Raw genomic sequence first — 16590 nt, forward strand, 5'->3', positions numbered from 1 at the left:
AGTCCTGGTGCACAACCATTCACATGATAATAAGTTTAATTTGCATGAAAATACATCACTTATTTCCATTTGAATTGTTGTGCACCAGGGGCCCCTTTCTCGGGAGTCCCGAAAACTTTTCGGGCCCGAAAAGCCATTAGTGAAATTGCCAACCGCTTGTTTTGGAAAGCCGATCTTTTAACGTGTTTTCAAGGTAACAAAAAGAAAAATAACTGTGAAGTTTGACGACTTAAATCGTCTCCGTTCTTGAGATCCAAGGGGAATTGTGACACCCGAAAATGGCCTGTAAAGTTTCGGGACTTTTGAGAAACGGGCCCCAGGACTCGCTCTCAAACCGAGGCAAACAGCAACTGAAAAATGGGCTAATGCAAACACTTTTTGTCTCAGGAAGCCAATGGTCTTGATTCTCAGCTCCATGAAAAACGAAAGTGGTATACTGAACTGTGGTTAACAGATGAAAGGGGTTGGTGATTGCTATATTTTGCATACTTGCAGTAGCCGGTCAAACAGACATGTCACTAAAACAAAATGCAGTAATTTTCATTATTCTATGAACTAAAGCAGTTCCTTCCAAGTGGTCATAATAAACTGACACTGACGCTTATGATTCTTGTAGTTTAAGTGTATGCATACATCAACTTCTTCATTGGAACGTGGGCTTCAAGAAATTACTTGATTCTTATAGGACAAGAGCAATATTAATCTCAAATGGCACTCAGAAGAGTCACAATTAAGTTGCTATGGCAACCACATGCATGGGACGGAGAGCAGCACAGAAAATGGCTGCAAGCCACTCCGCTATTCTTAATGAAAAGCAAAAGCAAAAAAAAAAAAAAAAAAAAACCATGAAAATAGGAGTTTTCAGACCTGTTCAGTACATACAAATCTCTCCTTACGAGTAGTTGGCTTGTAAATTACAGTCTTAAACAATTCAGAGTTCAAAGTGGTGGTACCTGTGATGTTTTGAGTCCTTAGAAAACATCACTCTTACGTGTACCTCTTAATTCCAAATTGCACGGTACCTAACGTCATGCTGTTTGCTACACAAGCAGCTGGTTTCGTGGGACAGACTTCAAATACATTTTAGCTCCAAACGTAAGTTTATAGCATTGTTTTATTTCATATGAATGTTTTTTGCGACATCAGAGCTGTACAATTGGTCTCTTGTGGTTCATCTCATGAAAACATCTGTATTCCTAAAACTGCTGTTGTCCCTGGGAATACAACAGAAAAGAAACTTTAGTATGTTCTCTGCTTACACGACGTAACACTGTATGTGCACATTTAACTGCCATACTAAATCTTACACATGGACTAAACTGCAGAAAACCCTGAGTACCCAAAGAACATTAATTTTGCTGTCAGAGGTCCAAATAATTTTTTTATTGCTCAAAACAAAGGAAAACAAGTAAAGAACAGATATGTGTATGCCGTGCTGGTAAGCCAGCACAAGGTTCTCTTGAGCTTGGAGGCCAAAACATGAATGTGGTTGCAATAAACTCAACCTGCTGACAATCACTTTGCCAAATTGCTCTTCATTCTCTTTTTAATGGTAAGACACTCTAACTGGCCCGGGTTGTTCGAAGCATGGTTAGCGCTAACCAGCGTTAAATACCATGGAAACCTATAGGTTTTGACACCTCTTAACCAACGGTTAGCGCAAACCAGGATTCGAGCAACCGGTCCCTGAACGGGAAATGTTTGTCTGTTTTTTTTTTCCTGGAGATTTTACCAAAGAAAAGTTTGTACAATGTAGCAGACATTTCGACCCACAATTTTGCAAGTTATGTATACATCTATAAGTAAGTTCAAGGTCCATACTTTAAGTTACAGACCGACTTTTGTTCGTTTGATTTATGGCCAAGTCACAAATCAACAGGAAAAAAAAAAAAGATCTGTAATGTACTGTCCAGACCCAGAAAACAAAGCTAGTATTAAAGACATAAATATCTCTGAGGTAATCAGGAACTAGTTGACGTCAAGGGAACGTGGCATGGTTTAAAATCTGAGAAACTAATGAATCTTATTGGCTGTTTGTTTCAGACTGGGAAACGGGTCCGAATGTAGAATTCAGCCTGCCTTTGTACATGTATGAATTCATTATGACTATTCAGCTAGCATACTTCCACATGAATTCCTATTTACGTGTTACAATTAAGTCAGAACTCTTGTCATACTTTAAGCTGCTTTGGTGTGCCTTATACTCCATGATTGTATTCTGTGGTAGATTCAATACTCTCTTCAGCGTGTCCCTGAAACAAAGGCAATAATGTTTATGTTGTACCCTGCAGCAGGTCAATTATATAAAATTATGGTTCATCTTAGGCCAACTGTTAGTACAAATGTAGTCTGCCCTGAGAATGTGATGCTATTCAACCGGCTGGGCGAGTCAGAGGAGCACTGGGGCAGTGTGGGAAATTAGAGGTAAAACGTATTATTCTAGCCTAATGACAAATGGCCATCAATAATTAATAACTGAAAAGTAACTTGTTGAGACGTTTGATCATAGCAATGAATTCGAACACTTCTCAATTATCCACCACTACATCCACTCAAACACTATGTCCACCTCTACGTCCACTCAAACACTATGACCACTAGTACATCCACTCAAACACTATGACCACCTCTACATCCACTCAAACGCTATGTTTTCCCACCTCTACATCCACTGAAACACTATGTCCAGCTCTACATTCACGCAAACACTATGTTCACCTCTACATCCACTTCAACACTATGTCCGCCTCTACATCCACTCAAACACTATGTCCACCTCTACATCCACTGAAACACTATGTCCAGCTCTACATCCACTCAAACACTATGTTCACCTCAACATCCACTTCAACACTATGTCCGCCTCTTCATCCACTCAAACACTATGACCACCTCTACATCCACTCAAACACTATGTCCCTTGCAACCAAATGACTCCCAGGAGTGAGACTTGATAGATTTTACTCTGTCCAATGCCAGACTATTTTACTCATCAATGTGGGGTGGCTCAGGAGTCAGTGGGTTTTAACTGTAGTAATGAAAGGAAAGACTGAAAAAAAAAAAGCCTTTGCCAGGAGTTAAACCCATGATCATGATCTCTGCGACATCTGTGACATTCCCTACCAATTACTGAGTTATCAAGACAGGTGGAAGTACCCATGGTTGAATTCTGCAGGGCACAGACTATTTGAGTCCTGCTCTGTTAAGTGATACAGTGATAAACATGGAGAAACAGTCCTGGACAAAAAGAGTTTAGACCTTTGCCATTTTTTAAACTCCTGGACCATAACCTAAGAGGAAGAAGTGCCTTTAGTATAGTAAGCATTGCTTTGTGGGAGGAAGGGTAGGATGTGATAATAACATTTCCTTCATGAAAAACACGGGCAAGGAATACTTTTGTTTAGGATTGCATAGTTTACAGTCAGTAGGTTTAAGGAGTAACTGCATAATTGGAAAACGTTAAACGTTTCAGTTATCATTTCATGGTTTTGCAAGTCTAGATAACGTTTGTCAACTCCAATACTTTCTTTTAATCTGTTTAACGAAATAATGATATCTAAATACAGCTGTAACTACCATGCCTTCATCACGCTTCATCTTCAAGCTTGCAGCCAATGTGTGCTATTCAGTCTTAATTATTAATTATTGAAGACTAAATTGCACAAAGACTCAACATTCAAAGGACGATAAATAGAAAAAGCTTTACACATACAGAGTAAAATATAAGAATATAATATTAAGTTTTTGATGCTAATGGACTATCCATGCAGGATAGTTTTTCAGATTCTAGCTATTGTCATGCATACACGAATGAGGGCAAGAAAGCTTTATAGATTATTATGATGGTCATCTAACCTTATTCTTGTCGTTGTTGCTTGGTCTGCAGCATTTCTGTTCCATATTGAGATTATGTCTTCCTGAAGTTAAAATGTACATTAGGTATAACGGGCAATGTGCACAACTAGTCTACATACAGCTGCAGTTGCTCGACTGTTAAGATACAATAATATTATTATTACAAAATGTATTTCACATCTAGTTTAATTTAAATCAAGTAATGATAGGTAATGTTTTTCTGCCACAAAAGTTTTTAATCGTTGTGATAACAATTATAGTTATTATCGCAGGGCAACAGAAAGAAGGCCAGATCAAGTAGAAGTCATACAGCTGTAGCTAAACTGGACAGCTGAATGGTATACATGAACCTGAAAGCCGATAAAAACGAGATATAAAAATATGTGTACCTGGAATCGGACTGATATTACAGCACCACAAACTTCACTTCCAACCATAAACTGCTCACCAAGCATTGCCAGAATCTGATGTATTTACAAAAACTTGAAATGGTTAGTATAAGAGCTGAACTGCATTTCATGCCCCATTTTTGCACAAATGACTGTTCTTTTCTTCAAAACAGCTGCTGTCACATTTTCCACTTACAAAAAAGTTAAGTAAACTTGCAAGGGGCCTATTAAATTTTCTCACAAGTGGGTCAGAACAGTCCTTTACTACCCACTGAAAGGCGGCTCAGTTGTTGGGAAGCATCAGGTTACGACGCATATAGGCTTTTCAGGGCCGTGCTGTGAAAACACAATCAACGAAACGAAAGGACAGAACAACAATTGCTAAGAATCCCAACTGGCCGGAGGCAAACCAGTTGGATGTTTACAAGTGGCTGGTATTTTTACAGGTCACAGGTCATTGTTTTTACCAATACAGGAAGTATCCTAAACATTCATAAAAGCTAACCTTAGGCCCAAAAGCTTTTGTTTACGCCTAATTAGGCCTAAGGTTAGTTTTCTGAATGTTTAGGATACTTGCTATATTGCTAAAGCAATGACCTGTGACCTGTAAGAAAATACCAGCCGATTTTCAAGTGCTGCTGAGAAGTTGAACCGGGGACTACCAGGATCAAATTCAATTAGTGGTTAGGAAGGGTCTCGAACCCGGGATCTCCGGATGTCATGGCAAGTGCCCTAACCACTAGGCCGCACTGCCTCCTCATAACCCTGTGGGAGGTAAAAGCAGCCACATGCTATTCACAAGGAATATGGCATGGAGTTCCCAGTGTTGCGGTCTGTCTTCTGTGGTATAGCTACAGTGTATCTAGGTCAAATCTTAGTAGAACTGATGCATTAAAGACAGCCGTTTCTCATGCTATTGAATTCTACTGAGCAAGTCTTAACACATCATGACATCCAGGAATAAAAATTAATTACTATTTATTATAGCTTAATCTCTACAGCTTCCACCACAAACACAATACTATACTCCAATTTTGGCCAGCCTGTTATTGACTAATGGATAACAGAACGGTCTTTATACCAGATTTTCCCAACACCTGGATGCCAGTCCTTTTCTCAGCCTCACAATCCACTTTCCTCCATGCTTGTTTGCCTCATCCTGGAATAAACAACCAACTTGGAGTACAGGTTGACCCACGAAGTGCAGCTAAATAATAGCCTCTTACTAATCGAGCTCAAGGGCCATACTGTGGAATATTAGCCCCAGGTCGTAGCAGTACTGATCAAGCACAGCAAGGTCCACACAAAAACGATCAAACCAATATTCCCCAGTATGGTCCCGAGCAAATGAGGTTAGGAAGTTGTTCATTATATGGCATTATTTCTTTGGGCGATGGGACACTTCTCTGCTTGGTAAATGTTCGTAATCTTTGTCTACAGTGACCTTTGTGAACGGTAGTCTATTACAATAACATGTAAAACCAAATTCCGCTCGCTACGATAATTGCATTGTTGTGATGAAAAAAAGTAGATTCCCTTTTTTTGTTTTGTTTTGCTCAACTTGAATTCCCCAGGGGAAAGAGAAAATACAAAACAGACCATTTCAATGGTAATGGTCAATAGTGTAAACCCCTCCACAGACCACCAGCCAATCTAAGTGCCCATTTAGCCTAAGAATGGCTTGCCACAGCCAGTTACAACATTTACAACATTCCGAGAGATGTTTGTGTTACAACCAAGAGGCCAAACACCAAAACCACAATGACAAAGGTTTACACATGTAGTTAGCCTTATAAACGATTAACGATAAGTTGATTTGCATATAAACCTAGCATGCACAAGTTTGCCACTTAGAACTACAATGTACATCTTCTTGGTGATAACAAACCCCTTTATACAACCTCGTGTGAAATCGCACTGTAATTAACAAATAAAGAAGCCTTGACTGTGCTCTGTTCTGTTGTAAAGCACGCAGGACGCGGCTAGAGCACGAAAGAAGTGTAGGGGGAAACACGAGCCGATAGGCGAGTGTTTCTCCCTACTTCTTCTGGCTCAATCAACTGGAAAGTGACTTGACAGAAATCACGCAAAATTCGAATTTATGGAAAAACAAGTGCCTCAATGTTCGGTTTCAGTCCGTAAAAAACAGCAAACATGTGGATCTAAATAATTAAGTTCAGTGAAAACCGGTCGAATTGTTGCCCATGAAAACCTACACGTTTCCAACATGACAATTGGAAAACAAACTGTTCACTAATACCCAAGGAAAATTTCGGAAATTCATCTGCCATTTCTGCGGATGATGGCGTGAGCTTTCGTTTGTTCCGTGCTTTGTACTCCCATAAAGCACGCTGTTTAAACCAATGAGAGAGCGCGTTATATAGAAACTTTATTATAATGTAAAATATGGCCGCTAAGTTGGCCGATCATATAACAAGAGTACTATCTGAGAGATATAGTGTTATGACAATGGACAACAAAATCTTCTGCACACATATCCAAGTGGTGTACAGCAAGCCACATTGCATACATGTACATGCAGCCTTAGCTTTCAATGGGAACTTTGGGTTGAAAGCCTTTTTTAAAAGACCAGAGATGTCAACTTCTGGAGATCTAAAATCTGGAGTTTTTTTTTTTTCATCATTTCTGAAGATGCTAAATTGCATTCTATGTTTTCATCACAGTTTGCTTATTGCTTTCGATTTGGTTAAACGGAGATCCAATCAAACAGTTGATTATGGCGTTAATAACAATTTATAAAGAACTTCGTTTAGTTCTGTCAACGTGTTTGAAACTCACTGATGAAGAAATCATAAGAAATGGTAAAACAAGGTTTTAAAAATCAAAATTCTTAAATCTGGGGATGCGATTTGAGTATGTGACGGATTAAAGTGTTTAAAGGTTGAAAGTCGTTTTTATTTGGGAGGTTTGATAACCTGTTCGGGAGACTGGGAGATTTGTTCTGTATCCTGTAGAATTCCGGATAATCCGCGAGAGTTGGCATCAGAAAAAGAGCATTTTTTCCCACTGTATATAATAAGAATTATTATTATTATATGAATAGCTCCGTGAGCGGGCAAGATGAACCAAATTGCTCGCTGTGATTGGCTACCCGAGCGGGCAAGATGAAGCGGGATTTCTCGCTCGGTCCAGCATGATCAAAGATCATTTTTTGGTGTTTTAAGTCATATAATAAATCCTTTATTGCCCAAGCTTGTTCGGTCAAGATGACTGGATATTGGCCTCGTTCTGTTTTTGGGTGTTTATGGACCTCGACTTCATCTCGGTCCATGAACGCGCAAAAAAAGAACTTGGTTAATATCCAGCCATCTTGACCTCACGTGTGGTCAATAACCCATATTTACTGAAGCCTCTCACTAGAACTGAGTTCTGAAAGCAACATAATTGTTGAAACCAACCTTCTAAATAAGACTTTTACAACTAGTTTATATACAGTATTAATAATTTTTTTATTATAGTAACTGGCTCACTGAGTAAACGTAATGAGTAACTGCTTTATCTAGCCCTGTCCACTAATTATTACCAGCACTTTACCTCCCACATTGGCTTAATACCATCCTTGAACAGGTGAATATCACTGTGACCAGACAAGTCACCAGGTCTGACCAGGTAACTGTAAAAGGCCCAAAACTGTTCAACCTTTAGAGAAACAAGCAAGCAAGTTCTGTATTGGATAAAAGCTGCAACTGTGAGTAAAAGATGCACGTAGACTGTAATAGGACCCACACCGGCCTTGAATTCCTTGCGCTATCAAATAGTATCAAATGTATGTACAGCCAAACACCAGCCTCAGCGAGTCTAGTGCCTCAACTATATAATTCTGTGACGTCCCTCAGACTATACATGTATATGTAGCAACACAATTCTGCGATGCTTGCAAGAGAACTTGATACTGGTTGAATAACAATGGTGTGCTTCCTACAAGAACTGAGTATCGAGAATCGAGTCGAGTTTCAATCCTCGACTTGATTCTCCACACTCCATTTGCACATTCAAGAATCGGGTTGAGACTGCAGACTTACTTTTAACCAGTACTGTACATGTAAAGTACGCAAAGGCACTTTTATGAAGTGATCCTGGGGCTCCCAGTATTGGCAGCTAGCTCCAAGATAGAGACTGCACCAATGGCTGGCAAAACATGACAACCCAGCAGGCACGGGCACCTGTCACACTCATTATTAAACAGTTGAAAGTACAGGGGGGAATGGAGGGAAAAAACCGATATAGAAAAACCAAATCCGACGCATGCGCAAATGTAACAAAACCACTGACAACAATTGACCACAGTCGCTCCTAAATGTAGTTGTTAACTCAGTTGAACTGCATTTAACTTCATGCATTAGACAAGTCTCACTCTCATGAGTGAAAGGAACCCGTGAATGTGTTAATAGGGAGTTTAAGAAACGACAACGGCTACGGCAACGACAACGCCAAAAAGCATTAATATTATTGGTTAAAAGAACCAAAATGATCGTTCTGCACGTGCGGCACGATTTTTTGAACATTTCTCTCCCGTACTCGTCAAAACTACTACGTGAATTTAGCAAATTTGAGGTTTTGACGACAACGTGGACAAACTACAGTGAATCTTTCAGTCTCTCTCTTTACTTCAAATCCGTCCGTACCAATCCAATTATAGGACACTTCGCACATATTTTATACTGCAAACAAGATTGAATAATCCCGAAATACTTAGAATAGCTGAAACGTATATTTTGAAGTGACGTTTTCATCCCTGTAGCCGTCGCGGTTTTTTTAAACACCCTAATCTCTGGCCAAGTGAGTTCCAGTGGCTCATGTGCGACCAAAAAAAAAAAAAAAGAACTTACTACAGGACAAAGTCATGGTAGCTCTGAGACCCAAACTGGGTGACAAATTTACATGTACATTGCGTCAAATATTGTCCACTCCACAGAGATCATACTTACTGATGGTGAATGGGCAAATGCAGAAAATAATCATTATTGGGAATGAAGGTTATTTTTTGAAGAACCCCTCAAAAAGAAGAAGAGACCTAGTAATATTTGGTCCACTACCATGCAAAAGTAAGTTGACAGTCTTGACTTGATCCTCACAAGAGTCGAGGATCGAAAATTGAGTAGAGGATCGAGACTTGATTCACTTGGTGATACATGTAAACTTGATTCTCGATACTCAATTTGCGCAAAAATCACTGAACAGAAACCTTGTCTATTATTCATACTTGATTCAAGTCTTGAGAAAGCAATTTTAATTACTCCTCGATCAAACAGCAATAGGAATTTTATTTAATAAAAAAACAAGGGTGGTGGATATCATTCCTCTGACTACTGATTTCAAAACTACCACGAGATAGATTTTATCTTGAATCGAATGTAAATTCTAATTTTGGGGACACATGTACAAGTATCCACCAAATAAGCCAGTCTCAACCAGCTGCTCACTGTTGACAACAGCGCGACAGTAATAACTAATGCATTGAGCTGGTTCAATTGTGAACCAGGAGGAAAGAAAACTCACAGAAGCAAATTTTCCAACAAGTTTAATATTGCTGGCATAATTGGTGGACGACTGAAGTTTTCCAGGAGGTCTTCTTGAGAACCAAAAAGCATAAGGACACTGAAGTGGATGCTCTCCTTCCCCAACTGTCACCACTTTTTTCTCAAGCTGCCATGAATGAAAAGGACATGATAATAAGTTTTACTACCGGTGCTTAAAAAATACAGTCGGAAAAAAAATAGACGCTACCCTAAAATATCGTACAAATTGTACAGGTAACTCAAAGACAATAATAATTATTATTAAATTTTCAACAGCTCTTGGTTAATGCATTTCTCGTGCCCTGATTGGTTCACTCTATCTCGGTTATCAGCTCATATACTGTACCTTAGTTTGACCTTATATGGCAAATGCTTGCGCTAAGCTTTGCTTTAAGCTAAATTTTTTTTTGCAGAAAGAGAAATTTTTCTTTGCAAAAAGCAAAAAAAACATTTTTTGTGAAATGTCTGGATCAATTCCGACGTTTAGAAGTACACAAAAAGATAAGAAATGTTTCTGGGATGAGCCCCGAATGTCTGATCACCAGGTATTACACAACATTGCATCTTCATCAAGTTTTCTTCGATTTCGCTCAGACTTTCTCCCTTTTTTTGCTCGTATTGCGTATTTCCAAACTTTTGGAGATTAAGGAATTTCATAAACAAGACTGGTTATAGCCAACTCCGTACTATGCATGCTGCACCTCGATGGCTACATGTACTTACCATCTCACATCCAATGCATGCTCATGGAATAATAATAATTGTTAATTATTGCATTATCCTCCAAATCAGATTTAAGATATAGTGTGTGATACATGTACACCTCACGGAACACAAGGGCTGAGGGACGGCCAAGGGCCCACTCACTGTTTGAGAAGACCAGGGAAGTACTATATTCCCACATGTTATGACCCAATTGTGTTTTGGAGTGGGCTACCAATCTATCACTTTAATAAGTAATCAATTATTAATTGAACATTAATGACTTCCTTTTAAAGTGCCCCTAACCCCAAAATCATTTTTTCGCTAAAATGAATCTTTGCACCTGTTCGAAATGCATTGCCGCCATTTCTTCCTTTTTTGTAACAAATCCTGCCTTTTTATAGGCTTCAAGACTTGAAAAAAACCAAGCATCTTTTGTTCACGACCGAGTCCCAATCTACTTTGCATGCATGTTTACAAAGAGTTAATGTAATGTAAATCAGTTTGTGACGTCAAATCAGGAATAGACCCATTGACTTGGTCGTGAACAAGAGATGCTTGGTTTTTCGCAAGTTTTGAAGCCTATGAAAGGACAGCATTTGTTAGGAAAAGGAAAAAAAGGCCGCAATGTGTTTCGAACAGGTGCAAAGATTCATTTAGCGAAAATAATATTTTGGGATTAGGGGCACTTTAAACTGCACAAAAAGCAGCATACAGTAGCCAAAGTGCTCCAAACAGCATGGTAAATACACTGTAATATTAGTAGTCCTGGAAAGCCCTGAAGGGTATTGGTAATATCAAAGCACTTCCCTTCAAAATGTTTGCCACTGTCAAAATTTGTTTCTCTGTTTTCCAATCAATGCAGGTGTACAGCCTTTTCTTTCATGAACCTATTTAACATTCCTTGAAATTGATACTTTTCTTAAAGCAGCGAAAGTTGTTAAAACTAAAGGCACAAAATTTTACAAAAAAAGTATCCTATTGAAAATTTTGCAAAATGCAATTGTAGTTTCATTTTTTGACATCTGTAATCATGGTGGAATAATGGTAAAAGGATCACATACTGTATCAATAAATTTTTTCACGATTCTCTCCATACATGTAACAGTTGTTACAAAAATTTAAAAAAATACAGTAAAATGATGATTGCTCACCTCTGCCTGAAATTTCATTCGTCTTTCATCTTCTTCTGTCATTTCCCTTCCATTCATTCCTTCGCCATTGCGTTCCTGAGCATGACAATAAAAAAGCAATAAAGAACACATATTGTACATGCACTGTACATTCAATTCTGCATGTAATGAGTACCTCTGTTTCAGTAAATATTCTGCATAGTTCCCTTGTTCTGTTTACAAACCTTGTTTTTATTAAATACAAATGTGCCAAATGAGCTCTGTTTGGAACATTAGGGAGCTTATTAATAAGCACGCGACACTTTTGAGATGCAGACAGCAACCGGAAGCAAGCTGTTTTCCCTTTTAACTTATCTTCACACAACCACATTTGTATTCCTGAGCATCTTATCTTCATTAAAGATAATTAGTTTAAAAATCTTGGAGATACTACTGTGTCGGCATGCAAAACCATCTCTTCTGGTTGCCATCCATGTCTCAAAATGTTGTGCATGCTTAAGCTCCCTACAGATGTATTAATGACAATAGGTAACATCAATGATATCTTTGCTATCTATGTTTTTTCTCTCATTTAATTGATGCATTTCCATCATTTCCTTGGAGTTAGAGGAACAAAAGTACAAGGTATTTACATTTACAACTGCAGGGCACAGAAGCAAGGTTCATGTACAGTATACACAGCACAGAGCGAGCGTACATGTATAACAAAAAAAGCAATTCACAACCATAAGCCACACAAGGTACACAACACAAAACACATAGCCAGCAGGTATTTTTTACCAGTCACAGGTCAGGTTCATAGGTGACAGCTAAACAACCCTAACCCTTTTAAATGTATTAATGGTAATAAACAGCCTAAAAACAAATTATTTTGGCCTAAGGTTAAATCAGGAAAGGGTAAGGGTTGTTTTTGTGATGATAAGACTGTGACCTGTAAATGTGACCTAGTGTGACCAGTAAAAAAAACCTGCTATTAGTATCACCCAACTAGTGGACTAATGCAAATCCTGCATTTTAATTGGCTACGCTATTGGAGGACTATTAGTAATAGTCCTCAAGTAGCAAAAAGCGTGATGCTTTCCTTCATTTTATTCCCGAATAAACATTTCTTCAACTTGCATTTGCTAACTTTATTATTGCCTTTTCTGTCCAACTAGCTGGTTGATACTAAAACAATTAGACCCTTTGCCCTCAAGGGCCACGGGTCAATAGCCCATATTGCCTCGCCTCATGGGCTATTGACCAGTAGCCCACAAGGGCTACAGGTCTAATTGTTTTAAATAGTAAATTAAAGGGGCTAGGTCACGCAATTTTAGGCAATTTCGGCACTGATCGAATGGTCATAGAATTAACTAAAATATCAAAATAACTGTTCAAAACTATAGAAGAACTCTAACAAAACACAGGGAGACTAAGAAGGGACTTGGATGGACAAAACTGGAGAGGATTGAAATGGATTGAATTTGAGTAAATTTGAAAAACGTCGGCCCACCTTTTTTCAAATTTATATCAGTCTGTATCAAAATGTCATTTAGAAAGCTGTAAAATCATTCTCAGTTGTTATGTGGCCGTTATTTTGCAAACGAAAGACTCTTGCTCTGCCAATTTGACGTTTAGAGCTCATAATCAACAGAATTAAACAAAATTACCTAAAATAGCGTGACCTAGCCCCTTTAAGCTATATTATTATTCCACATTACACCATTTTACCATTTTGGTCAAGAGAACATGCAAAATATGAGACGGTAATACAATGTGGTGTCCCGGTTTGAGCAGTTTAGAACAGAGCAAATACGGACGGAACGAGAATTTTTCAATGAAAGAAATTGTTTTCAACATGATTCAAAGCCTGAGAATTTAGCTGTCGGCGCTTGTCACTCGTCATTTTGTTTATCCAATCAAATAAAGATCTTTCACTGGCTTTTTATGCTGTTTACATCATTTGCATGCGCCCTGAAGGACAGACAATGCATTTTTTCCAAACCTCTCTTACTAAATAAAATTGAAGCAACTTTTTCGTAGTGGAACAACAAATCTCTTACTCAATGGTTTAACACATATAATACTCCAGGACATTTTGCTCATTGCTCGTATTTTTCGTTGCCCCTGTGGGGCTCGGAGAAATACTACGCAACTTGCAATATATCCATGCATGTTAACTTAAGTCATCGAATAAGATGTATGTATTTGGAACTGCAGGACCACAAACAAGGTACACAGCACAGAACACATACATGTTGCAAGAAAAAAACACATACTGTAACAATAAAAGCCATGATTTATTACAGTACATAGGCAAACTGGTCAGAGATGAAAAGGAGAATTCTGATTGGTTTTCATAAGGCGGTTCCAATTTTGCAATACGGACTGTTAAGATGGACCACCATTAATAGGGTGCCAAACTGTTCCCACTTTCTCGCACATAAAAAAAAAAAAGATAGAATTTTACTTTCCAGAACCATTAAAAGCAGGCGAAGAGGAGAAGAATTGGAAGAAGATAAAGAAAACACTGACAAAGCTGCCAAGTACCACCAGTATAACAAATACCTTATTGAACTAGCTTGTTCAGCCTGTACTGCGAAACTATTGGTCTTGTTCAATTTTTACAAGCAATATAACTATTTTCTCAGTGCGGACCTCATGCTAGTTCAATACTTAACAATTATTGGATGAGGTTGAGCATGTTCGCGATAATTATCAAGGTCAAAGTTTGTGTTATCTGATGAAGCCGAAGGCTGAGGCGGATAACACAAACTGAGGCCTTGATAATTATCGCTAACATGCAAAAACCAAATTCGATAATTGTATTATTATGCATATTCCTGAGCTGAGCTCCGCCATGACAAAACTGATCAAACTGCTGGTTAGTGTGTCAGGTGACATCACTTCTGCATGCATAAAACTGTTGTCTGTAGGTATGACGTCAATTCTACATAATATAAAATCTATTGTTTGTAGGTATGACGTAAGAGAAACAGAGCAAGCAAGAATTAGCTGTGTGCTTATAGCCAATCAAAATTGAGCTGGTGACACCAATGTATAATAATATCTAATAACAATCAATCACGGCACATAAACAAGGTACACATACACGTTCACAGAACATATCACAAACAAGCTATTTATAACAGTACAGGGCACACAAACAAAGTACTGACCTGCAAGACAAAAGGCACATAACAATACAAGCCACAATCAATAATATTTATTATGGCACACAAACAAGATACAGTACACAGCACAGAACGCATACCATTTGCAAGCTATTTACAACTGCATGGCACACTAAAAGGTACAAAGAACATAATTATGACAAAAAGGCTATTTGCAACTGCAGGGCACACAAACAAGGTACACTACCATGGTACATAAGTACAGAACATACATGTATAACAAAAAAACTGTATTTATAGTACAAAATAATGCTAGGCACACAAACAGGGTACACAGAATATATGTAACAAAAAGCTATTATTGCTCTTGCAGAAGCACTCAAACAAGGTACACAACACAGAAAATAATTATGACAAAAAGGCTATTTTATTTAGCAACTGCAACCGAGGAGGGCATACAAATAGGATACACAACATAGAACACATACATGCAGTAACATGCAGTGTAGCAATGCAAGCTAGTCAAGGCTCACATACAGGATACTCGGCACAGAGTATGTATATTTAAAAAGCTCTTCAAAACTACGGGGGGAAAAACAAGAAGCAAGACACAGAGCTCTAGGTGGTCTGACTTTCAGAGAGCAATTTAAGGGAGATCGTATAACATATAACATAAGCTTACAGCTGTAGGTACTACCAAGATCCTGTATAGCCAACCATCAGGTCTAAAATGCATAAGATACAAAAATTACCACGCTTCTTGCCTCAATTTCATCGTCCTCTTTGTCGTCCGTGCTATCACCATTGTTTGAGTCATCTAACTTGAGACTGTTGAGAAAACCCGCAGCACAATTTAAGCTTACGTTTTTGAAACTGGGTCTAACAAAGGAGAAAGATTTGGAATCTGCTGAACTTACGCTTCAAATTTGTTCATTTCTGCGAATAAATATCTGAAAAACCACCTTTAAAAAAGCACAAATCTATGTACAAGGAAATACAACGCTTAAATATGTCTTATAAACGAAGAATATCTACTTCTTCTACATGTACACTGGAAACGTATGTCAACGGATCTCATCCCCAGAGCCCACGTGTCTTTTGGTCAGCGATATGACACGGAGCTCCTAAGATACCTCATGTATCCCTTATTATAAGTACAAGGAATAGTTACGTTTATACAAACGTTGACCGTGTAGCACTTATATTTTAAACAGAGTTAACTGAATAGAGTGTAATGTGAAGTGCTAGATTTCTATCCCATATGAACCATCCGAGCGTTAGCCCTACTGATGGAAATGGGCCCACACAAGGACAGACCCTCAATTTGGCTGACCCTAGGCCTAAAAACCAACTTTAGGCCTAGTTACGCCTGGGGTTAGCCAAATTGAGGGTTTTGGGTTATTCTTTTCCGAGTTTTCGGGGTCTTAGGGTCTTCGTTTTCGAGACACCCGTACTTACCCGGAGCTCCGGAATAATCAATTTCCGGAACTCCAACATTTTAGGAATTCTCGTTTCACCGAAAAGTGAAATGGGGCGTTAACTAGAACTCAAGGGTTTATAAAAGCAGCGACAAATCTTCGTGTTTATAAGTTTAGTTGGAGATTTTTGTGCCATATTCGTAAATTACACACGCTAGTTTACGCGTGAGCTGTTTGATAAATCAATTAGCACGGTTTCTTACGTATTTAGAATACGAGCTTTAAAGTCTGAAAGCCCGAAACTCCTCTTCTGTTAACTAGTGAGTCTTTGAAGTCATTTTCTCGTCGATCCAACTCTCTGAAGATTTTAAAATTAAGGCTTAAAACTTGGGTCACTTACTGTTTAGTTAACACAGTTTTGAAATCCAAAGGAAAAAAAG

At 38.4% G+C, this 16590-nt stretch overlaps 1 protein-coding gene across 2 annotated transcripts; it reads right to left on the minus strand.

Annotated features, from left to right (window-relative positions):
- Positions 1 to 1096: 1096 nt before the first annotated feature.
- LOC137982923 (eukaryotic translation initiation factor 4E type 2-like) lies at positions 1097 to 15812 on the minus strand. 2 transcript variants are annotated; one of them, XM_068830085.1, is made up of 10 exons: positions 15650 to 15812; positions 15497 to 15560; positions 11641 to 11715; positions 9765 to 9911; positions 7800 to 7904; positions 5326 to 5403; positions 4245 to 4319; positions 3856 to 3917; positions 2178 to 2252; positions 1097 to 1214 (listed from the first exon to the last, which is right to left on the minus strand). In XM_068830085.1, the coding sequence occupies exons 1-10, from the start codon at positions 15664 to 15666 to the stop codon at positions 1172 to 1174; spliced, it is 741 nt and encodes a 246-aa protein (XP_068686186.1). In that variant the 5' UTR covers positions 15667 to 15812; the 3' UTR covers positions 1097 to 1171. The 2 variants fall into 2 exon arrangements, with proteins under 2 accessions (XP_068686186.1, XP_068686185.1); XM_068830084.1 differs by having other exon boundaries at positions 15485 to 15560.
- Between the last annotated feature and the right edge of the window lie 778 nt (positions 15813 to 16590).

The sequence above is a fragment of the Montipora foliosa genome, chromosome 13, assembly GCF_036669935.1.
Source record: "Montipora foliosa isolate CH-2021 chromosome 13, ASM3666993v2, whole genome shotgun sequence".
NCBI classification, from domain to species: domain Eukaryota; kingdom Metazoa; phylum Cnidaria; class Anthozoa; order Scleractinia; family Acroporidae; genus Montipora; species Montipora foliosa.